This window comes from Panthera pardus, unplaced genomic scaffold, assembly GCF_024362965.1.
Source record: "Panthera pardus isolate Hobbes unplaced genomic scaffold, ASM2436296v1 HiC_scaffold_8, whole genome shotgun sequence".
Classification (NCBI taxonomy): domain Eukaryota; kingdom Metazoa; phylum Chordata; class Mammalia; order Carnivora; family Felidae; genus Panthera; species Panthera pardus.
This window is the reverse complement of record NW_026527013.1, coordinates 144,599,176-144,622,868: the sequence shown is the minus strand read 5'-3', so window position 1 is coordinate 144,622,868 and position 23,693 is coordinate 144,599,176. Positions and strand designations below refer to the sequence as shown.

General features: G+C 38.1%; 1 protein-coding gene across 2 annotated transcripts in view; it reads left to right on the top strand.

Moving 5' to 3' along the window:
* The window catches only part of TNPO3 (transportin 3), a 76,908-nt gene that overhangs the window by 17,929 nt on the left and 35,286 nt on the right, over window positions 1-23,693 (top strand). For both annotated transcript variants that reach the window (XM_019452697.2, XM_019452698.2), the window contains 7 exons: window positions 10,477-10,677; window positions 11,644-11,717; window positions 13,205-13,361; window positions 18,496-18,639; window positions 21,060-21,235; window positions 21,701-21,839; window positions 23,481-23,627. In XM_019452697.2, the coding sequence (XP_019308242.1) occupies window positions 10,477-10,677; window positions 11,644-11,717; window positions 13,205-13,361; window positions 18,496-18,639; window positions 21,060-21,235; window positions 21,701-21,839; window positions 23,481-23,627 (1,038 nt within the window). The remainder of the gene's footprint in view (window positions 1-10,476; window positions 10,678-11,643; window positions 11,718-13,204; window positions 13,362-18,495; window positions 18,640-21,059; window positions 21,236-21,700; window positions 21,840-23,480; window positions 23,628-23,693) is intronic.

The window sequence follows — 23,693 nt, the reverse complement described above, 5'->3', positions numbered from 1 at the left end:
GAGAAGTGTCTATTCAGGCCTTTGCCCATTTTTTAATTGGGTTGTTTGAGGTTTTTTGTTGTAGGGATTCTTTATATATTCTGGATATGAACGTCTTATGAAATTTATCATTTGCATATATTTTCTCCCACTTGTGGGTGGCCTTTTCATATTTATCCTGTCTTTTGATAATAAGTAGAAATTTTAAATTTTGATATAGTCCAGTTTATCTTTTACTTTTGCTGCATGTGCTTTTGATCTGAGAATCATTGCCGAATCCAATATTCATGAAGCTTTTCCCCTATGTTTTCTGGTAAGAGTTTTATAGTTTTATAAAAATATTTAGTTTGTGATCCTTTTGGGGTTAGTTTTTGTATATGATGTAAAATAAGGGTCCTGTTGTCCTTGTTGAAAATCATTTGACCAGATATGCAAGGATTTATTTCTGGGTTCTCTATTCTATTCTGTTGGTCTTGTGTCTGTCATATGACAGTACTACACTTTTTTTTTTTTTTTTAACGTTTGTTTATTTTGAGAGAGCATGCGAGCAGGGGAGGGTCAGAGAGAGGGAGAGAGTGTCCCAAGCAGCCTCCACAATGTCAGTGCAGAGCCCAGTGCAGGGCTCTCAGACCCACAAACCGTGAGATCACGCCTGAGCTGAAACCAAGAGTCAGATGCTCAACCTCCAGAGTCAGATGCTCAACCAACTGAGCCACCTAGGTGCCCCCAATACCATACTTTTTTTAATTGTGGCCAAAAACACATAACATGAATTTACCCTCCCAGCAGTTTCCAGGTATGTGGTATAATATTGTCAACCACATATACATTGTTGTATAATAGATCCCTTGAGCCCCACTCCCATTCTGCCTGACTGAAATTCTAGACAAACTGAAAAATACCCCACCTCACCCTCCTTCTGGCCCTAATTTTGACTGCTTTAGATACCTCATATAAGTGGAATAATGCAGCATTTGCCTTTTTGTGACTTACTTGTTTAACATAATGTCCTCAAGGTTTATTCATGTTATAGCATGTAATGGTACTTCCTTATTTTTTTAAGACTGAATAATATGTCATTGCTAAGTATATACCACATTTTATTTATCCATTCATCTGTCAATTAACATTTGAGTTGTTTTCAACTTTTGGCTATTGTGAACAATGCTGCAGTGTACATGGGTGTGTAAATATCTTTCTAAGATATATATCCAGAAGTGGAGTGTTGGATCATATAGTAATTCTATTTTTAATTTTTGAGTAACCTCCATATTGTTTTCCATAGCATCTGTACTGTTTTATTTACATTTACTGTTTTATAACAGTGCACAAAGAGTTCTAGTATCTCCACATCTTCACCAACACTTATTTTCTGTTTTTTTTTTTTTTCTTTTGATAGTGGCCATTTAGCAGGTGTGAAGTGATATCTAATTGTAGTTTGGATTTACATTTCCCTGATTACTAATGATGTCGAGCATCTTTTCATGTGTTTGCTGGTCATTATTATATTGTCTTTAAAGAAATACCTTTTCAAGTCCATTTTAAAATTGGGTTATTTGGTTTATTTGTTTGGAGTTATAGAAGTTCTTTATATATTCCTGACATTAACCCTTTATCAGATACATGGTTTGCAAATAGTCTCTCCCATTCCATAGGTTGCTTTTTCACTTTGTTGATTATTTCTTTTGCTATGCACAAGCTTCAAAGTGTGATATAGTCTCTTTTGTCTATTTTTACTTTTGTTTCCTTTGCTTTTAGTGTTATATCCGTGAAATCCTCATCAAAATAATTGTCATGAAGTTTTCCCCCTTATGTTTTCTTTGGGGAGTTACAGTTTTCAGGTCTTATATTTAGGTCTTAATTTAATGTATTTTGAGTTAATTTTGTACATGGGTCCACCTTCTTCCTTTTGTATATGGATGTCTACTTTTCCCAACTCTGCTTGTTGAAGAGATTCTCCTTTCCCCACTGTGCAGTTTTGGCACCCTTGTCGAAGATAATTTGACTATATTTGTGGGGGGTTATTTCTAGGCTCTTTGTTTATTCCATTGGTTTATCTGTATCTTTATGCCAGGACCATACTGTTTTGATTATTCTGGTTTTATAATAACTTTTGAAATTGGGAAATGTGAGACCTCCAACTTTGTTCTTTCTCAAGACTGTTTGGGCCCTCTGGGGGTCCTTTGAGATTCTGTGTAGATTTTCTGATGGATTTTTCATTTCTGCTAAAAAACATAATTGGGATTTTGATAGGGATTACATTGAATCTGTAGATGGCTTTGGATAGTATTGACAATAATAGTAAGTCTTCCAGTCCTTGCACACAGGATGTCTTTCCATTTATTGATGTTGTCTTTAATTTCTTTCAGCAGTGTTTTATAGTTTTCAATGTACAAAACAAGTCTCTTTGCCTTCTTTCTTCATTCCTGAGTATTCAGTTCTTTTCAGTGCTATTGTAAATGCAATTTTCTTAATTTCCTTTCCAACTTGTTCATTGTTAATGTATAAAAACTGATTTTGGGGTGTTGATTTTGTAGTTTCCAACTTCGCTGACTTCATTTATTAGTTCTAACAGGTTTTTGAGGAAGCTTCAGGGTTTTCTACATAGAAGATCATGCCATATGTGAGTAACCATCATCTTACCCCATCCTGTCTAATTTGAATACCTTTTATTTCTTTTTCTTGCTTAATTGCTTTGGCTGGAACTTCCAACACAATGCTGTGTTGAATTTATGTGGCAAAAGTGGGGATCCTTGTCTTGTTTCTGGTCTAAGAGTTTTGAAAAGCTGTCAGTGACCATTGAGTAAGATGTTCATTGTGGGTTTTTCATATATGGTTCTTTTGTATGTTGAGATAGTTTCCTTCTTTTCCTAGTTTGTTGAGTGTTAAGTTTTGACAGATGCTTTTTCTGCATCAATTGAGATGTTTATGTCTTTTTCTCCTTCATTCTTCATTCTTTGATTTTTGTATGTTGAACCACCTTGCATTCCTTGAATAAATCCCACTTGGTCGTGGTGGATAATCCTTTAATGTACTGTTGAATTTGGTTTGTTAGCATATTGCTGAGGTTTTTTGCATGAATATTTGTAAGGGATATTGGTCTGTAGTTTTTGGGTTTTTTTTTTTAATGTTTATTTTTGAGAAACAGAGACTGTGCAAGTGGGAAAGGGGCAGAGAGAGAAAGGAATAGAGCTTCTGAAGTGGGCTCTGTGCTGACAGCAGACAGCCCAGCGTGAGACTCGAACTCACAAACCATAGAGATCATGTCATGAGCCAAAGTTGGACATTTAAACGATTGAGCCGCCCAGGTGCCCAGTCTAGTTTTCTTGTAATATCTTTGCCTTTAGTATCAGAGTAGTGCTCTCTTCATAAAATAGGAAGTATTCCCTCTTCTCTTCAGTATTTTGGAAGAGTTTGAGAAAAGTTGATTTTCCTTAAATGTTTGGTAGAATACACCAGTAAAGCCATCTGGCCCTGGGCTTTTCTTTATTGGAAGTTTTTTGTTTTTTTTATTGGAAGATTTTTGATGACTTGGATTCAATCTTTTTATTAGTTATAGTAATATAGTCTATTTAGATTTTCTATTCCTTCTGGATTCAGTCTTGGTACATTGTATGTTTCTGGCAGTTTATCCATTTCATCTAGACTATCCAGTTTGTTGGTATATAGTTGTTCATAGTAACCCTTAAAATCTTAAAAAAAAATTTTTTTTAATGTTTATTTTTGAGAGAGAGAGAGAGAGAGAGAGAGAGCACATGAGCATGGGGGAGACAGAGACAGAATCCGAAACAGGCTCCAGGCTCCGAGCTGTCATCACAGAACCCGATGCGGGACTTGAACCCATGAACCTTGAGATCTTGACCTGAGCCGGAGTCAGATGGTTAAGCTACTGAGCCACCCAGGCACCCCTCTTAAAATCTTTTTTTTAATTTCTGTAAAATTGGTGGTAATGTCCCCATTTTAATTTTATTTCTTTTTTCTTAGTTAACATAGATAAAGGTTTGTCCATTTTTTGGATCTTTTCAGAGAATCAAATCTTTGTTTTTCTATTCTCTATTTTGTTTATCTTTGCTCCAACTTTTATTCTTCCAATATTTATTTTTTGCTAGCTTTGGGCTAAGTAGTTCTTTTTCTAGTTCCTTAAGGTATAAGGTTAGGTTGTTGATCCGAGATATTTTTTCTTTTCTAACATAAATGTGTGTAACTATAAATTTCCCTCTTGGGGCTGTTGTTGCTGCATCTCAAAAATTTTGAGGGGCGCCTGGGTGGCTCAGTCGGTTGAGCGGCTGACTTCGGCTCAGGTCATGATCTTGCGGTCCGTGAGTTCGAGCCCCGCGTTGGGCTCTGTGCTGATAGCTAGGAGCCTGGAGCCTGTTTCAGATTCTGTGTCTCCCTCTCTCTGACCCTCCCCTGTTCATGCTCTGTCTCTCTCTGTCTCAAAAATAAATAAACGTTAAAAAAAAAAAATTTAATAAAAAAAAATTTTTTTGGTATGTTGTGTTTCCAGTTTCTTTTAAGATATTTTCAATTTCCCTTCTTGTTGTTTCTTGTCCCATTGGTTGTTTTTAGTATGTGTTACTTTTGGGCCATGAGGCTGGCTCAGTCAGAAGAGCATGCTATTCTTGATCTTGGGTTCGTGAGATATTGGGTGTAGAGGTTACTTTTTAAAAAAGTCTAAAAAAGATGCTTGAAAAATAAATCTTTGCACCCCTACCCCCAAGTTTAACAGTCCACAAGGAAGTAGTGTTTTGTTTTGTTTTGACTTTTGATTCTGCCCTTCCTTTTGAGATCTCTATGTTTGTTTTATTTATTTTGAAACATTTATTTTGAGAGAGAGAACGAGTAGAAGAGGGGCAGAGACAGAGGGAGTGAGAGAATCTCTAGCAGGCTCTGCGCCAACACCATGTAGCCTGATGTGGGGCTCAAACCCATGAACTGTGAGATCATGACGTGAGCTGAAACCAAGAGTCAGATGCCTAACCAACTGTGCCACCCAGGCTCCCCAAGATCTCTACTTTTAAAGAGGTAGAGGGGCGCCTGGGTGGCGCAGTCGGTTAAGCGTCCGACCTCAGCCAGGTCACGATCTCGCGGTCCGTGAGTTCGAGCCCCGCGTCAGGCTCTGGGCTGATGGCTCAGAGCCTGGAGCCTGTTTCCGATTCTGTGTCTCCCTCTCTCTCTGCCCCTCCCCCGTTCATGCTCTGTCTCTCTCTGTCCCAAAAATAAATAAAAAATGTTGAAAAAAAAAAAAATAAAATAAAGAGGTAGAAAGATGTAAGTTAGAAATATAGATAACCCATAATGATACAATTGGAAGTTTTACTGGTTTCTGCCATTCAGATTAAAGCACAGTATGGCATTCATTGTACAATTAATGAACTTTTCCTTTTTTTGTAATTTTTTTTTAATGTTTATTTTTGAGAGAGACAGAGCATGAGTGGGGGAGGGGCAGAGAGAGGGAGAGACACAGGATCTGAAGCAGGTTCCAGGCTCTGAGCTGTCAGCACCGAACCTAACGTGGGGCTCGAACTCATGAACCTCGAGATCATGAGCTGAGCTGAAGTCGGATGCTTACCCCAGTAATGAACTTTTACATTGAAGTTTTTAGTTTGTTTTGTCGCTCCAGTTTGGTTTTTAAACACAGATACAGAAAACAGCATGGGAGGAATGTATAACCTGGTAAATTACTGAATGTGGGTATCCATATAGTTACCACCCAAGTCAAGAAATAGAACTCTACTGGCCATTCCAGAAGTTTTCCTTGTGCTTTGTTTGACATAACTGCTTCCTTCTCCCTAAAGGTAACCAGTAACCACTGTCCTTTCATAGTAATTCTTTCTTTGTATTTCTTTATAGTTTTTAGTCTTGCTGTGTTGTTGTTGTTTTTTAAGTTTATTTTTTATTTATTTTTATGAGCGAGTGCGGGGAATCACAAGCAGGCTCTGTATTGTCAGCGTGGAGCCTGATGGGGGGGCTCGAACCCATGAAGCGTGAGATGGTGACCTGAGCTGAAATCAAGAGTCCAACAATCAACTGACTGAGCTGCCCATGCACCCCTGTTGTTGTTTTGATATATTTTTTTTAATTTTTTAACATTTATTTATTTTTGAGAGACAGAGAGATAGAGCATGAGTTGGGAAGGAGCAGAAAGAGAGGGAGACAGAATCTGAAGCAGGCTCCAGGATCTGAGCTGTCAGCACAGAGCCCGACGTGGGGCTCGAACTCACGGACCATGAGATCATGACCCGAGCTGAACTCAGACGCTTAACCTACTGAGCCACCCAGGTGCCCCTTAATATTTATTTTTGAGAGAGTGTGTGTGTGTATGCATGAGCTGGGGAGGAGCACAGAGAGGGAGACAGGATCCAAAGCAGGCTCTGTGCTGTTAGCACAGAACTCTGTGCTGGGCTTGAACTCAAGAACCGTGAGATCATGACCAGAGCCGAAGTCAAATGGTTAATCAACTTAGCCACCCAGGAGCCCCTTGCTGCTGTTTTTAAGAATATGTGTTTTGAGTGTCTTTTAATCTGTAGGTTCTCTTTATATATAGATTATTTAACTGTTGAAGAATCTGGGCCATTTGACTTGTTGAATTTCCTAAGTGTGGATTTTGCCAGTTGTATACTTATGAGTCAGTTCTAGTCTCCTCTGTATTTCCTGCAAATTGCCAGAGAATCCAGAGACTTGATGACACACAGATTTGATCCTGTTGTCATTCTGGTATCCTCTTTTATCAAGATGCACATAATATTTGGTGGTTTGTTCTTGTGATCTACTGTGAAGCAAATTACCCTAAAACTTACTGACTTAAAACAAAAATCCTTTTATTGTATCTCTTAATTTTGTAGGTCACAAATTCTAGCAGGGCTCTGTAGATGATAATTCTGTTCCATGAAGTTTGGTGGATGGGCTGGTCTGGAGGTTCTAAGATGGCTTTGTTTACATGCCTGACACTCTGGTAGAAATGGCTGGAAGGCTGGACTTAGCTGGGCTCCTCTTGTTTACATGTAGTTTTAGGTGTCTTTACATTGTCTCTCCAGCAGAGTAGTCCGAGTTCTTACATAGTAATTGTCCAAGAATTTGTGGACATGCATTAAGACCAATAAATATTTTGGGGAGATGCTTTGATATACCCTGTTTCTTTTAAAGTGCACTGATTTTATCCCCCATCCATGAATCTTGCTGTAGCAATTATTACTGTGGTATTGAAATAGTGATTGTCTATTTTTCTCATTCCTTCTTACATTTATTAACTAAGCATTCTTCTGTAAAAAAAAGATGTCTTACATCTTACAGATAACTTCTCTGCAGTTATTTATTTGATCATTATTCACATCATTGTGGACTCATGGGTATTTGCCTTATTTTTGAGTTATAACCCAACACTATCGTAATAATCTACTTTCTTACACTAGGTTTTTTATCTTTGGCCATTGAGCCCTTTCATGTTGGCTTCTATGTCCTTTGGACTTTAGGCTAGTTTGAAAAATGTTTTTCTAGGGGTGCCTGGGTGGCTCAGTCGGGTGAGCATCTGACTTCGGCTCAGGTCATGATCTCACAGCTCATGGGTTCGAGCCCCACGTTGGGCTCTGTGCTGACAGCTCAGAGCCTGGAGCCTGCTTTGGATTCTGTGTCTCCCTCTCACTCTGCCTGTACCCCGCTCATACTCTGTTTGTCTCTGTCTCAAAAATAAACGTTAAAAAAAATTTTAATGTTTTTCTGGCCTACTTTCCTTGTAAAGATGTTATTCTGTTCATTATTTTCTTTTTCCTCCTATAGCTATATAGCATTTGACCTCAGTTGTTTTTTTGTGTGTGAAATTAGTCTTTCTGAACTTTAGGAGGTGTGGTTATGGGTAGTATTTTCATCTTCAAAGAACTTCCTTTTCTGTTGTTTTCTGATAGTATTTACAAATATGGTAGTTTGATTCCTAAGATTTCTTAGCTTTGTTACCTTCTTCTTTTCTTCCTTTATCTCATTTTACTTGTCCTGCATTATTTTGACTCAGTTCACAGCACTTGTCCTCAGTTTGGAGTCCTATCCTGTCCTTCCAGTCACAAGAGTTTATAGAAGCTAGACTGCACCATCTCCTTAGATTTTATGTAGGCCTCTTCTACCCACCTGCTTTTGGATTAGACAAAACTCTTCCACTTTCAGTTCTCAAATTGTCTCTCTGTTCTTTCTTTCCATTGAATATCTTTTGGCTCTATAGGTTTTCCTCTGCTCTTAGATCCATTAGATACCCTGTTGTTTTCCTCTGCTTCTGCTTTTACTGAAGCTGAAACTACACGGGTCTTATAGATGTTACTGGTTTGTCTCCAGCAACTTATATTTTGGGGTTCTTAGAGATAACTAAATAATATCCGGTTTTGTTTTAAATGTCCATAGTGCTTTAATTTTGTTCGTTAATTGGTGTGTTTTTATGAGGGCATTTATGGAGATTACAAGGCTTCATAGAATCTTTCTGCAATTATTTTTTTTAATGTCAGTTTGAGGGGTGCCTGGCTGGCTCAGTCAGTAGAGCACGCAGCTCTTGATCTCAGGGTCATCATTTCAAGCCCCATGTTGGCCATAGAGCTTACTTTAAAAAAAAGAAAAAGAAAAAGAAAAGATTAGGGGCCCCTGGGTGGCTCAGTTAAGCGGAACCTGGAGCCTGCTTTGGATTCTGTGTCTCCCTCTCTCTCTCTGCTCCTCCCCTGCTTGCACTCTCTTTCTCAAAAATAACCATTAAAAAAAAAAAAAGACTGGACCCCTGGGTGGCTCAGTCATTTAAGCGTCCAACTTCGGCCTAGGTCATGATCTCACAGTTCCTGAGTTCGAGCCCCGTGTCAGGCTCTGTGTTGACAGCTTGGAGGGAGCCTGGAGCCTACTTCAGATTCTGTGTCTCCCTCTCTCTCTCTGCACCTTCCCCGCTCATGTTTGTACTCTGTCTCTGTCAAAAATAGATAAACTTAAAAAAAATTTTTTTTTAAATAATAAAAAAAGAAAAAAAGACTCGATTATAAAATATCAGTTTGAGCAAAATATATTTTGATGTCATTAAACTACAGGTGTGCTTGAGTTACTGGTTAGATACTGAATAGCTAAAAACTTAGGTGACTGGAAGATTTTTTGTGATACAATGTTTCATGCTTATTTTCCACCATCTTATTTGAATGCTAAAGTTTTGGGGTTTTTTTTAAGAATTTTTTTTAAGTTTATTTATTTTGAGAGAGAGAGAGAGAGGGAGAGAGAGAGAACATGGGGGGGGGCGGGGAGGGAGAGAGAATCCTAAGCAGTCTCAGTAAGCACTATTAGTGCAGAGCCCGATGCAGGGCTCAAACTCACAAACCCCATGAGATCATGACATGAGCCGAAACCAAGAGTTGGACGCTTAACCGACTGAGCTACCCCAGGTGCCCCGAAAGCTCAGTTTTATGTTAATAAACCTGTCATGAATTTCAGGGTCTCTCTGTTTTCAGTTTACTTTGGGAATTTGTGCAGACCATTTATTCTACCTGTTTCTCTTCCTTAACTTCTGTTTATCTTTGGAAAGATCTTGAAGAATCATTATATATTACTTGTGAAGTACTCTATCATCATAAGAAATTGACTAGGCAGATCTATGTGATCTCTTTTCACAATTGCCTTTATTCCTGAACTAAGATCGAAACTTTTTCTTCAGTTCCTTATTGCCAGACATTTTAGCCTTCTCCCAAGAAGAGGCAGTTTAGTAGAATTAGATTAGAATTTTATCAGTTGTTAATTAGTTGTCTTCTGTGTAGTACTGGACTTTGTTCTCAAAGTTATCTTTCAAAATAGAACTCTCTTTTATAACTGTGACTGGCTGTTAGAGACCAATTCCTGTGCTTTTGTTCCATTATTATTTTAATAGATATATTTATTTTCTCCTGTGAAAATGATTTTAGCATTATGTGTAGTACTATGCCAAACATAAATACATCAGAAAATAATAGAAGTATGAGAAATATTCACTTGGGGTGAGATAATTTTTTTGCTGTCTTATTCAGGAACTAAAGACTGAAAGGTAGGCTTATTGAGACCAATATGAAATCTATTCTCCTATTTATAGATATATTAAAATGGTTTCTAGACTCCATTCTCAGAGTGAACAAAAGTTTATTCAGGTGGAAAAGAAACATCCAACGTATAGATAGGTTTGGAAGTTACACAGTGCCAGTTTTAGTAGGATCTTTTGGGACTTTTTTTCTTCATACTCTCCCCCTACACAATTAATGATTCTGATCAGCAAGATTAGATCTATTGACCTGATTGATAACTCTCATGCCTTCCCAGAATGAGTCAGAAGAATTTAGGTAATACTTTTGTTGAACAGGGCCTATAAATACATAGTTTGAGGTATTGGCTGAATTAGTGGGTGATTTAGCTTGTCAGATTTTTGTTATACTTTGGTCTATATGTGTTTTTATGTGTATTGAGATACATTAAAATTATTTAGTAAAATAATCTTTAAGACATTTTTGTTTGGTCTGCTTTCAGGTTCATGCATGGGAGATTTCAGACCAATTGTTACAGATCCGACAGGATGTGGAATCATGCTATTTTGCTGCACAGACCATGAAAATGAAGATTCAGACCTCATTTTATGAGCTCCCCACAGACTCTCATGCCTCTTTACGGGACTCATTACTAACCCATATCCAGAACTTGAAAGACTTGTCACCTGTCATTGTAACGCAGGTAAATCCTGTGCTTCTCATTAGGGAAATTTGTAAGGTCATTTGGATTCATCAAATTAATTTTGATTGACATTGCTAGGCCATGTTAAGTAATGTTAACAACTTTATTACAGACTCCTTGCTATATTCTTAAGTGGATAGAAAGTGAAAATGTAAATCTTCTATATTAATCTTAGAGTTCATTTGATTTAAAACCAATTTAAATACCAGAAGTGGGGGAGGTGAGTAGAAGTTTTCACAGGCAGGAATGTGCCCTTCCCCCCACCCCACTGTTAAAATTGCAGATGATAAAAGTACTGTTTACTGTTCTGGGTCAGAAGTCTACATAGTTGCTTTTAAAAAAAAAATCCTTTCTGGATCAATTGGCTGGTAAAATTCTCATGAATGAAATAGTGAACCATCTGGCCTTTCCCCCTTAGACTGGGAAATACATTGGAAAGGAAAACTGGAAGCTTTAGTGAATACATACTCACATGTGTTCTCTGCCTGGCGTAGAAGTGCCCTTGAAGAGGAAGGAGGCTTTTGCCTAAGGCTTCAAGATGAGAAATGGAAAGAGAAGGGAAATGGCATTCCATTACTTGAGAAGTGAGTCAAAGGGCTGACTCTGTCAGTAGCTTTGGCCTTTTGGCAAAGTATAATTTATCTGTCCGTGAAGTTCTATGGTATTGCCAAATAAAAGTAAGTATTAATGTATTCTGAGGAAAATCTATAGTGTGTTCTTTCTGGCTTCTTTTTGTTGTTTTGGTTTTTTCATTTTTAGAGGTTAACTTTTTAAATCCTAGCAATTGGTAGCCAGCCCAGAAGAGTTTACATGGATATGTAGTTGTGGAGGTGAGGAGAGGTAGGGGGGTGTCAGTCTTCGTTGTCATATTGTTTGGAAAAAGTTTAGTTTCTTTGCTTGCCAACTAGTGTTGATGGTAACCCTATATCTGTTCATCGATTCATTTATTTATTCTCTCTTATTCAGCTGGCTTTAGCAATAGCAGATCTTGCACTACAGATGCCTTCCTGGAAGGGATGTGTGCAAACATTGGTGGAAAAGTAAGTTGTACTGACTGTATACTAGCATTTGGAATAGCTATTAAGCTACAAAGAGAAATTTATTAGCATTAGCTAGACATTTGGAGTATTTTCCCAAACCCTTAACGTAGAATTATTTATTATTAACTTTTGTTGGATTAAAAGAAAATCATTTAAAATTTAAGTATTACAGAAGTATGTTGCGTGGGACATAAAAGGCCCTTAAAATCACACACACACATGTTCCTTGAGTTAACTGCAGCAAAGTCTTTCGCGGTCTTGTGGGTCACTCCCACTAACTGACATGTCAGCAGTTCTATAGAAACATTGTCAGAATGTTTTAAGATTATTAAATTGAAAGTCATATGAGGCCCTGGGTGGCTCAGTTAGTTAACTTTGGCTTTGGTCATGATCTCACAGTTTGTGAGTTCGAGCACCCCATTGGGCTCTCTGCTGTCAGTGTGGAGCCCACTTGGGATCCTGTCTCCCTCTCTCTGCCCCTCCCCCATGCGTGCTTTCATCTATCTCTCTGTCTCTCTCTCTCTCTCTCTCTCTCTCTCTCTCAGAAATGAACATTAAATTTTTTTTTTAAAGTCATTATGCATAAAAGTTCTTATTAATTGGGGTTTGTTTCTTATCTGTTCAAAAGGACAGTATCATTTTTAGATACACAGAGCCTACTACTTTGAATAAAAGCATTTCCTCATGGTCTTGGCAAGATAATCTTGGTATTTGCTTGCATTTTGGTTAAGAAAATTATTTTTGAACAAAGTGGATGTCCTTTTTACCTCCCACTACAGTGCATCATTAAGGCCTTTATATGGATAATTTATTTTTTTTGTTTTAAGAAAATGTTTACTGAGAAAATTAACACATGCTTCTTGAAAAAATTCTAACAGTATGGAAGGTTTCAGGGTAAAAGCCTTTCTGTCTCCCTATTCCTATATTTCATGAGTAATCACTATTAATGATTGGCTGTATAGCCTTCCAGACTTTTCTCTTAAGCATTTTAAAATAAGTGCATATGCATTTTAATGTACTATGTATTCATTTGTTCATATGTAATATATTCCATATACTTTTTTTACTTTATACATTGTGGACATCTTTTCATGTTAGGACGTAGATATTTCATTCAGTATAATGGCTGTCTATGTTCCATTGTATGACTGTCTGTAACCTTTTTTATCCTAATTATGGAGGACCTTTATATTTTCCCAGTTTTTTGTTATTATAAAAATACCACAGTGCATATTTTTGTATACTTTGCATGTGTATGCGAGATTTTTCTGAGAGAGAAATTTCTGGAAGTGGAATTGCTAGGTCAAAGATTATACAAGTTGAAATTTTGATCTCCAGATACCTCTCCAAAAAATTACATATATATCTTTTCCACTTTAGCAGTAGTAAAAATGCTGCTTTTGTAGGTTATTCTGAGGCCTGTTGTTATCTTATGTGATTATTTTCTGACTGTAAATAACTTCTGTCTCTCCCCTTTTCTTTTCCAGATATAGCAATGATGTAACTTCTCTGCCTTTTTTGCTGGAGATCCTTACAGTGTTACCTGAAGAAGTACATAGCCGTTCCTTACGAATTGGAGCTAACCGGCGCACAGAAATTATAGAAGATTTGGCTTTCTACTCTAGTACAGTGGTATCTCTCTTGGTGAGGAAGCTTAAAATACTAAGTTGCTCCCTAGAGGCAAAAAGCCATGGTTGTTATTTTCTAATTCAATATCAGTATTGTGACCCACACCTTCATTCCCAAAGAATCTGAGCCATCAGCAATCCCGCTGTTTTTTGTTGTTGCTTCTGTAGTTTTACATTAATCTTTACTATTGAGCATGAATTACTAAGAAGCTGTCTAGAAAATTCTCTGGGTTCCAGACCAAGAACTTCTTGCTTCCATTGTATAGAAGGAACTCAGTTTTCCCTTGGTTTTTGGGATCAGTCACTCCAGCCTACAGATTAACCCCCTGCCCTTTTTTTCCCTATTGGTTCAGTGGCATAAGAAGCCCAAATTGTCCAGATGGTGGACTTATATTCCAATTTACTGGAATCATGTTTGTGTTTTCCTGGTGGAAGCATTCCTTCCTTGGGGGCCAAGATCTCAAAACCAACAGAGCTCAGATTCGCTGTTTACTATACATCCTTTACCCTGATATGAATTCCTTGATTAGACAGGATTCCATGATGGTTGGATATGGCATTCGGTGAATCCATAAATGATACATTGCTGACAGAAGCATTGCAAGCAGGGAAGGCATATCCATATCCAGAATATGAGTCTCTTCCTTCCTTTCTTCCTATGAGTCTTGTCCTTCAAATCTCTGCTTCCTTTGTGATAGAAGTGCAACATAATCAGTCAATCTGGTTCCTATGGCTGATGGTGCCATTTTAGGGCCTCAGTGTTGGTCTCTGCTGTTGGCAGGTTTGATACTCATCAGTAGTTTTAACTTAGTGGAAGTCCATGTTAATTCTAGTGTAGCCTCCATCCCTGCTACTGTGGCCACTTTGTTTATGAGGCCATTGAGTAAGCACTGGGTGGCTGGGGAAAGAGACTGATATTATAGAGTTTGTCATTTTGTCCCTCTGTCATTGAAAGATTCCTCTGTATTCACACAGGACAGAAATCACTCCACAGTCTGGGCCTATTTGTATACCATTCATATGTACTTCTGCCTCAGACTTCTTGTCACCAATCTTCTGACCATGCTTCTTCCAAATCCCTGATCATCCATAGCACTGAAAATTGTCCATAAATACATGTAGATCCATATTTTCTTTTTTTTCTTAATATTTATTTATTTTTGAGAGAGAGAGAGAGAGAGAGACAGAGTGCAAACAGGGAGGGGCAGAGAAAGAGGGAGACAGCATCTGAAGTAGGCTCCAGGCTCCGAGCTGTCAGCACAGAGCCCGACGAGGGGCTCAAACCCACGAACTGTGAGATCATGACCTGAGCTGAAGTTGGACACTTAATCAACTGAGCCACCCAGGTGCCCCATATTGTAGATCCATATTTTCAGTCATCTCTTACTCCACATGTGGTGAACAATGAATTCTATTGCTTGAAGTTCTGCCCATAAGAATTTTTCTTCAACCACTCACTGTCCTTCACTACAGCCCCTATGTGGGCCTGTAATTCTGCAGCTGTCCACCTTTAGGTGATACCAGCATGATGTTGGACAGATCATCTGTAATCCAAGCTTGAGTTTTCTTCTTTAGTTATCTAGTTTTAAGGAGCATCACTAGAGGCAGGAAGCAACAGGCATGGATTGAGGGAGATGAATCAGTGCAAGAAGAGTTGGTGTCAGAGGAATCTGATCTACCTGCTTGTGCAACTTTCTTACACCTTTTGAACTCAGTCTCTTATATTCCATATCTGTTCAATGACAGGTTGCTGTTATGCATACCCAACCTTATGTTTAGGTAACTCACACAATACTCAGTTCATGATGGGAACCTCAGGCATATGTTTAATCTCTGCCAAGAATCAGTAGCAAGCCAGAAGCTTGTTTCTCAAAAGAGAAGGTATAGGTTTACTCCCAAATCCTAGATATTTGTACTGTGATTTTCCTTCCTATTGGTACTTCTCAGGGGTGCCATATACTCATTAAATCCAGACTCTCTAGGAAGTACATTCATATCAATGAGTTTACCTCAGTTTAGTGGTATGTTCCAGTGTCTCTTGGTCTAACACCCTTAGAATCACTTCCGCATATGTTCTCTAGGTTTCTTCATATACATGGTGGCAAAGTTACAGAGTTCTCTTAGTAAGTTATTTCCTCTGTGGGTACCTGTCCCCTGGAACGTGCTAAGATTTGGCCATAATTAGGGGTAGCACAGGAAATGGTTGTGGTAGGTCTTGAAGAGAATAGGCATCCCTTTGAAAGCACCTATCTTAGATAAGGTTATTGCAGGGCTTTCCAGCTGAAGAAGGCATCTTCTCAGACTGGAAGGCAGACTACTTCTAGTAAGGGAGATGTGGTAATCTGGGAGTTCAAGATTGTTTCATTAGGGTCCAACCAGATGTCTCCATTCCAAGTTTCAGAATCCCATGCTTTACAATTTCCTACTTTCCACATGAGAAATCTTATGAGATTGTGATTTCAGCTGTTGTTTGTAATTCAGCAAGCCACACAATTTTGTGTATAAATATTAGCCCTGTAGCTACACAAAATAAGGGCCTCATTCACAGTGGTTGTGGAAGCTTTGGTTCTCAGACTGTGGCTTAAATTGAGTTAAGGGACCCGAGCTTGTCATTTTCTTTGTTTCGTTTTTTTTCTTTCTTAAAGTTTATTTATTTTTGAGAGAGAGAGAGAGAACGAGAGAGAGAACTAGCCGGGGAGGGGCAGAGAGAGAGAGGGACTGAGCATCCGAAGCAGGCTCTACACTGACAGCAGAGAACCTGACTCAGGGCTCAAACCCGTGAACTGAGAGATCATGACCTGAGCTGGAGTTGGATGCTTGACTGATTGAGCCACCCCGGCACCCCTGTCATTTTCTTTTTGTAAGCACTTAAGTGAAGTCAGAAGAATCCAGTTGACACTACAGTCCTTGCAGTCATCATTACTGGGACAGTGGTCAAGTGCAGCAGCCGCTTGGACTCTCCAGTCATATGCTTGACTAACACTTCCTCATAATTGACAACAGACAATAGCTTGATTTGTTGTGATGACATCTGAAAAATTTTTCCCTGTGGTACTTAATAAACTTAATAAGGTCTATAATTGTGTCATGTCGCTTGTCATGTTACAGAATCTAGAAAATGAAATTAGTCCGTAATTGCCAGGAAAAATAGGCTGGCTGTAATCCAAGGTACCAAAGACCTCTTAAAACCTTTTTCGTGGTTTCCCCCACATTCCCTTATTCGTTCTATTCCATCTCATTTTGTCAGTATTATACTTTTGTCTTCTATTCAGGGGGAGCCATTCCTAAACATTGTGTTGAACTTTTAAAAATTTCAAATATTATTCTTTTTTTCTTACAGTTGAACTGAGCCTGTCCTCTAATATATTTTTTTCCCTTCATTTATGCTTCATTTTGTTAATCCAAGATCAATTCTTACCTCTGCTATATTTTTACTGGTGAACTCTTCTGGCATTTATCTTTCAGGTTTTGAGGCTTTGCTTTAAGAGACAGTTCTGTTTTGTTTTGTTTTTTATTCAGAGACAGAGTTCTTAATATAGTTCTTCAAAAAAAATTTTTTTAAATGTTTTTATTTATTTTTGGAGGAGAGACAGAGAGAGAGACAGAGACAGAGACAGAGCATGAGCGGGGGAGGAGCAGAGAGAGAGGGAGACAGAATTCGAAGCAGGCTCCAGGCTCTGAGCTGTCAGCACAGCACCCAGTGCGGGGCTCGAGCTCACAAACTGTGAGATCATGACTGGAGCCGAAGTCAGACGCTTAACCGACGGAGCCACCCAGGCGCCCCAATAATACAGTTCTTAAAGAGGAACCCAGGGTAACTTAGTTCTGAAGCTTTATGGTGTGTGTTTGATTTAATTAGCAGATTTTTTATCCCTTCAAAGCAACTAGATTTAGATGTAGGGTTTTTTCAAAATTCTGTTTTTGAGTCAGAAGTTAGAATGTATAGTCATTCTATACATTCCATTTGTAAACATCCTGTCTTAGTAAATTGAAATGTCATTCAGGAAGTGTAAAGGCCAAATGGTTCTGTGATGACTTTACATCAAGAGCTTCGTCAATTCAAGTTTATGTGTGGTTGCAGTGAACTTAACTTGAATCATTTCTGTTTTTCTTCTTTGATTTCAATTCAGTTCAGTACAATTCATACTAATTGGGAAGTATGTAATTATAATTGGCCTGATGATACTGCAAACATAAGGGGACTGTGGCTACCTAGAAGTACAAGGGTCAACATTTAGACCACTGTGGGATTCTGAACCCCAACACATGCCCCCCAAACCCCATGGCAATTATATTTCTAATCCATTACTTGTAAAAGTTATTTTGAAACATTATTTTCATCCAGAAAAAGTTACATTACACTTGATTTTGGAAAAAATATACATCACAAAAACAGTTTGCAGAGAGAAACAGTGGTGAGTTTTAGTCTGAGTTTTCATTTTATCTCTTTTATCAACCCACCATATTTATAGTAGAGTCACTTTATGTGGAATGGCGTATTTGCTAGAATGTTCAAGTGCTGAAGCTGAAACGTCAGCTTTTCATGTGGGGATGTACATTAGTCGGGCTAGCTTATTTTTATTCTGTAAAATCAACTGCATAGACGAGTACTATTTTAAAGACACTTTAAAAAAAATGTTTATTTTGAGAAAAAGAGAGCGTGCATGAGCGGGGAAAGGGGCAGAGAAAAAGGGAGAGAGAATCCCAAGCAGGCTCCACGCTGTCAGTGCATAGCCTGACAGGGCACTTGATCCCATGAACTGTGAGATCATGACCTGAGCTGAAATCAGGAGTCGGACGCTTAACCGACTGAGCCACCTAGTTGCCCTTATAGACAATTTTTTGATGAGATTACATTAATGAAGAAGTGGGATCTAAGAAACAGTTATTTCTGGAATACAACTATTCTGAGGGAAGTCTGTAATCTATCTCAGCTTCCCAGTTGACAAAGTGGAGATAATAGTGCCTGCCTGTAGCTTTAGTGGGGATTAATGAAGAGTGTTGAGAGCAGCATCCGACACTTACAAAGCACTTTTGCCTGTTAGCTGTTATTATTATCCTTCTCATTATTACACCTATAAGGTGATTGGACCTAGTGGTTTAAATATAAAGTTGGGCATTATTTAACTTTTTTTTTTCCTTTTTTTCAGATGACCTGTGTAGAAAAAGCAGGAACAGATGAGAAGATGCTTATGAAGGTCTTCCGCTGTTTGGGAAGTTGGTTTAACTTAGGAGTTTTGGACAGTAACTTCATGGCTAACAATAAGTTACTAGCACTCCTTTTTGAGGTTTTGGTAAGGAATGGCTTTGTTTATGAAAGTATTTCTACCACATAGTCGCTTTCGGTAATAACTAACCTTCTGGGACATCGTGTTTTCAGATTTCTGCACGGTGATTGGAAGGTGTATAGTAAGAAAGCAGCAGTGTCCCTTCCTTGTTACCAAGTACCAAATTAAGGTATTAGTATTAATACTCAGAATAGAAAGTAGTTAGATTTAATAGGAAAGCGGTCTTATACATAGATCCGTGATTTACATATTAAACTCTAAGTAACAAAAAACCATTGGTCTCTTTTTACCTGTTTTAAAAATATAATAATGGTCATTGGGTCTCAGACAGTTATAGGTGAGAATATTATCTTCGCAATTGAGATAGTTCACTTAAGCATCAGGGTTCACTTAAGCATAGGGTAGATTTAGGGCTTTTGAGATTAATGGAATAAACAGTAGTATCTTTTTATATATTTATGCATGTCTTCCATAAACTGTGAAAGTGATAATGCCTCCTAATACATTCCTTTGTCTTGGTAGATAGGACTAAGCAAGCATGTGGAATAAGACTACTTTTTAACACAAGGAACAGCAATATCTCAAGGACATATTGAACAGGTCTTTGGAGATGGGAGTGACTTTGTCCCGTTTTCCTGGATAGTTACCTTCCATGAAGTCATTAGTATGGAAGCTCTGTGGATACTGGTTGTGTGCTGGTGCACTACTATTTAGAAGATGGTAGCATGATACTCGATTGATACTGCTGTGAAAAGAAAAGAAAAAGGAAGGCATATTCAAGGAGACATTTTTGTGTTTCATTGTCATCAGTGTATTTATGCTGCATTTTTGCATCAGGAGCTAAGACTCAGGAAAGTTAGGATGCTAATAATTATTTTGCTATCATGTCTATTGATGCCCTACCTTAGTAATGGTAATTTGTGTTCTCGTGTCACCAAGTTGTGTGAAGAGTAGTCAGTATAAAATTAAAATCCCACTGTTGGCTGAAAAATTCATGATTATGATTGATTACATATGAAAGGAGCACAGTCTAGGATACACTTCAAACTCAAGACAGTGTTACTTCTGGGAAGTAAGACTGGGGTAAGGAATGAGCTCAGTAGTGTACCAGCATGATACCATCTTCTCTACTGATCCAGTGTCAGGACTTCTCTGCCACTTAAAAGAAGAGCGATTTTAGGGTCAGGGTCAAATATATTCTCATTCTTCTTAGATTCATTGTGGTTCAAAATCATGGCATATTTCAATTTGCTTTATAGTTTGACCACAACTTTATTATAAATACAGCCTTTTCTCCCATAGTTCTTTTTTAAAAAGCTTTTACAAATATGATACTTCATATAACATTACAAAAGAATAAATTTGAACATTTAATTTTTACAAGGTAGTAACAATCAGAAATATTTATGAATCTACCGCTTAACCTAAGAATAATCTAATGAATGATTTACATATATCTGTGTGTTCTCCTGACCTTGCTAGTACAGCTCTGGAGATTCTAAATGTCCTTGTATTTTATTATTCACAGAAGACTAATATGCCTTTACTAAATTTATCCATCCTCTCAACTGTATTCTCCTGAATAGAAACCCTAGAGGTCTCGCTCTTTGAACCTTCTTCTGATCTGCTCTAATTTGTATCAGTTGCTCTTTAGATCTGCTCTCCAGCTGTCATCTTGGAACTTCTCTCTACTATGCTTCTGGATTGGATTGTTTCTTGAACCTCCTTAAATACCTTCCTCAGAAGGATATGTGGGAAATAAACTTTGGATTTTTGCATTCCTGGGAAACATTTTTATTTTGCTTTCGTTCTTGGTTGGTGGTTTAACTAGATATAGAGTTCTAGGTTCAATATTTTTTCCTTCAAGATTTCCCAGGCCTTTCTCTCTTGTATACTCACAGGCATCATTGCTAATGAGAAGCTGAATAACTGATCTTTGCTCCTTTCAAAGTTACCTTCTCCTCTCATCCCCGGAAGTTACAAGAACCTCCGTTGAACCTTGATATTCTGAAATAGCATGATAATGTGTTAGGTATGGGTGTTTGAGACTTGTTGGACGCTTTTATTTTAGGTAGTACTTGAATATCAGAAGGAAAAAAAAGATGGAAAAGATTTCCACAGACTAAAACAGGGGGCGGGGAACACATGGCATTCTGTTTGAAGGAACTGGTATGGGGGGAGAAAACACATGGAATTTTAGAAGTCATGTGACTGTGATTAAGGTACAAAAAGGCTGATTTGCTTGGCATATAGGGAAATAGAAATAGGACAGGGAAGATTGATGAATATTGTCTGATTGAAGGCCATGACTGTTAGGCTATACATTTAAAGTACATGTTCAGAAACAGGCTGTAATTGTTTTGCTAGTACTTGGATTACGGCCCAGTGATCATACTTCATACTTCCCCATTCCTGCTATCTCCCAGCAACAAGATAAGACCTCATCCAACCTACATGAAGCTGCTTCAGATTGTGTGTGCTCAGCTCTCTATGCCATTGAGAATGTGGAGACTAACTTGCCGTTAGCCATGCAACTTTTTCAAGGAGTCCTGACATTGGAGACTGCATATCATATGGCTGTGGCACGTGAAGATTTAGACAAGTGAGTAATTATTTCAGGCAGTAGCCCTGGGTTCCATCCTTCGTGATTCTTTATGACTCTATTTGTAAATAAAGACACCACATCCTAAAGATGGTCTACTATTCTCAACTGAACCTAGAGTGGTAAATTGGATGCAAAAAGAGAGATTGTAATCATGGAAGGGATCCTCACAAAGGATAAGGCTCCAAGAATTAGGGGTGAACTTTGGAGTATCAAGTATGATTTGATAAGAATTTGGTTCAGATGTTTTAGTAATTGAGAATTTGAACTGACTTAAGAGTCATTTGCTTATCTGTATAAAATATTAAAAAAAGGTAGCTGTTAACGGAGATTTTGATACAACATAGCAAATAATCACCACATGTCCCTTAGGGTAAGGATCCTTTTGTTGATTTAATTAACTGAGTCTGTACATATAATATACAGATTTCTGATGTGGTGTTCTCATTACTCTTTCATCTACAGAGTTCTGAATTACTGCCGTATTTTCACTGAACTGTGTGAAACTTTTCTTGAAAAAATAGTTTGTACTCCAGGACAAGGTCTCGGGGACCTACGAACTCTGGAACTGCTGCTCATTTGTGCAGGACATCCTCAGTATGAGGTAGTGTCTATATTATGCTAAAGCCACTATTCTCCCAAGCTGTATGTTGCATATTACCTATATTCCATTGCCACTCGTCCCGCTTTTTATTTGTGCGAAACTGTAGTCTCATTTTTGATAAACGTGATATAGGAATTTCCTCTGTATTGGAGTTTTTTCTTTTTAAATTATATTTGGGTTTCTGCTTTGAATTCTTTTCTGTTTTCTTACCTGGTTAGCTGGGCTGACTGCCCTGGGCACCTTAGGGAACCCATTAGAAAGAAAGTGTAATACTTTTTTACTGAGTCCCTTCTCTACATCCAGTTATTCTTTTTAGAGCTTTACAGCTCATATAAAATCTTCACTCTGCATCTATAAGTTTTAACATCCAAAGTTTTTCTCCAAATTGTGGGTGGGAATGAGAAAGAGATTGAGGAGTGCCTGGGTGGCTCAGCTGGTTAAGTGTTAACTCTTGGTTTTATCTCAGGTCATGATCTCACAGTTCATAAGATCAAGCCCCCTCTGCGCTGACAGCATGGAGCCTACTTGGAATCCTCTCACTCCCTCCCTCTCTCTGCCCCCTCCCACTTGTGCACATGCGCGCGCTCTCTCTCTCTCAAAATAAATAAACTTTAAAAAGGTGGGGGGAGGGATTGAAAAGATTTAAAAGTCTACATTCCAAAATCTCTACAATACCCTGCCTCTTAAAAGAGTTGGCTAGATTTTTAAAAATCTTGTCTATTCAAGAAATTTTGCCTCCTCTTAATAGTATAAGAAGTGAGAAGGAACTCCCAAATTGGATATTGTTTTAAATAGATCTGTTTTGGATCCTTGATGGGAAAAGGGTGGTAAGGCCCCTCTTAGGGAGAAGCACAGGAGTGCTGTGATTCTCATCCCTTTTTCTCTTATTGCATAAAAAATAATGTTTATTTGTTTGGCTTGATCTCATGAGGATATCTAGATTTGGATGAAACGCAAAACATTTTGGGGAGGAAGTACAGCACTATGTAATAGTTATCACTCCTTTAAATAGTTCATGAGTAAGATGAACTGTGGATAAGGTCCCAGACTCTTCCCTTTCTGTCCCACTCAAAAAAGTAGGGGAGTAAAAATGACATAAGGTTGGTATTTTCAGGGATTTGCAGATGGTTTGTCTGGCAAAAGGTGTGTTAATCTCAAAACGAAAGGATTTTAGGGGTGCCTAGGTGGCTCAGTCAGTTAAGTGTCCGAATCTTGATCTTAGCTCAGGTCTTGATCTCAGGGTCATGAGTTCAAGCCCCACATTGGGCTCTGCTCTAGGCGTGAATCCTATTTAAAAAAATAAATAAATGAAAGGGTTATAGATTTGAGAAAAAAGACTTTAAAAGAGACTTCCATTTCTGTATCTGTTTCTCTAAATTCAGAATCTACTGTTGGGAAGTTATCAGCTAAATATAGGGACTGCATAGCCAGTCATCCTAAATAGAGTTTGGGTCCTAACATGGGAAGATAGTTTGGGAGGATAATAATAAATCTGCTAGAGAAAACAGGTGCCTTCTTAACTTTACTCATAATATTTTAAAGTATATATTCTTTCCTGTAAGGCTCTGGTAATAAAATTGTCTTCATATTCCATTCCTTTTCTGATTCAAATAAATCTTTTCTTTTTCTCTAATTTGACAGGTAGTAGAAATTTCCTTTAACTTTTGGTACCGACTTGGGGAACATTTGTACAAAACTAATGATGAAGTTATTCATGGAATCTTCAAAGCTTACATTCAGAGGCTGCTCCATGCCTTGGCTCGACACTGCCAGCTAGAACCAGACCATGTAAGTTTCCTTCTCCACTTCTTCAAATCTTAATTTCCTACACTTTTCAGTGCTAATTTGAAAATG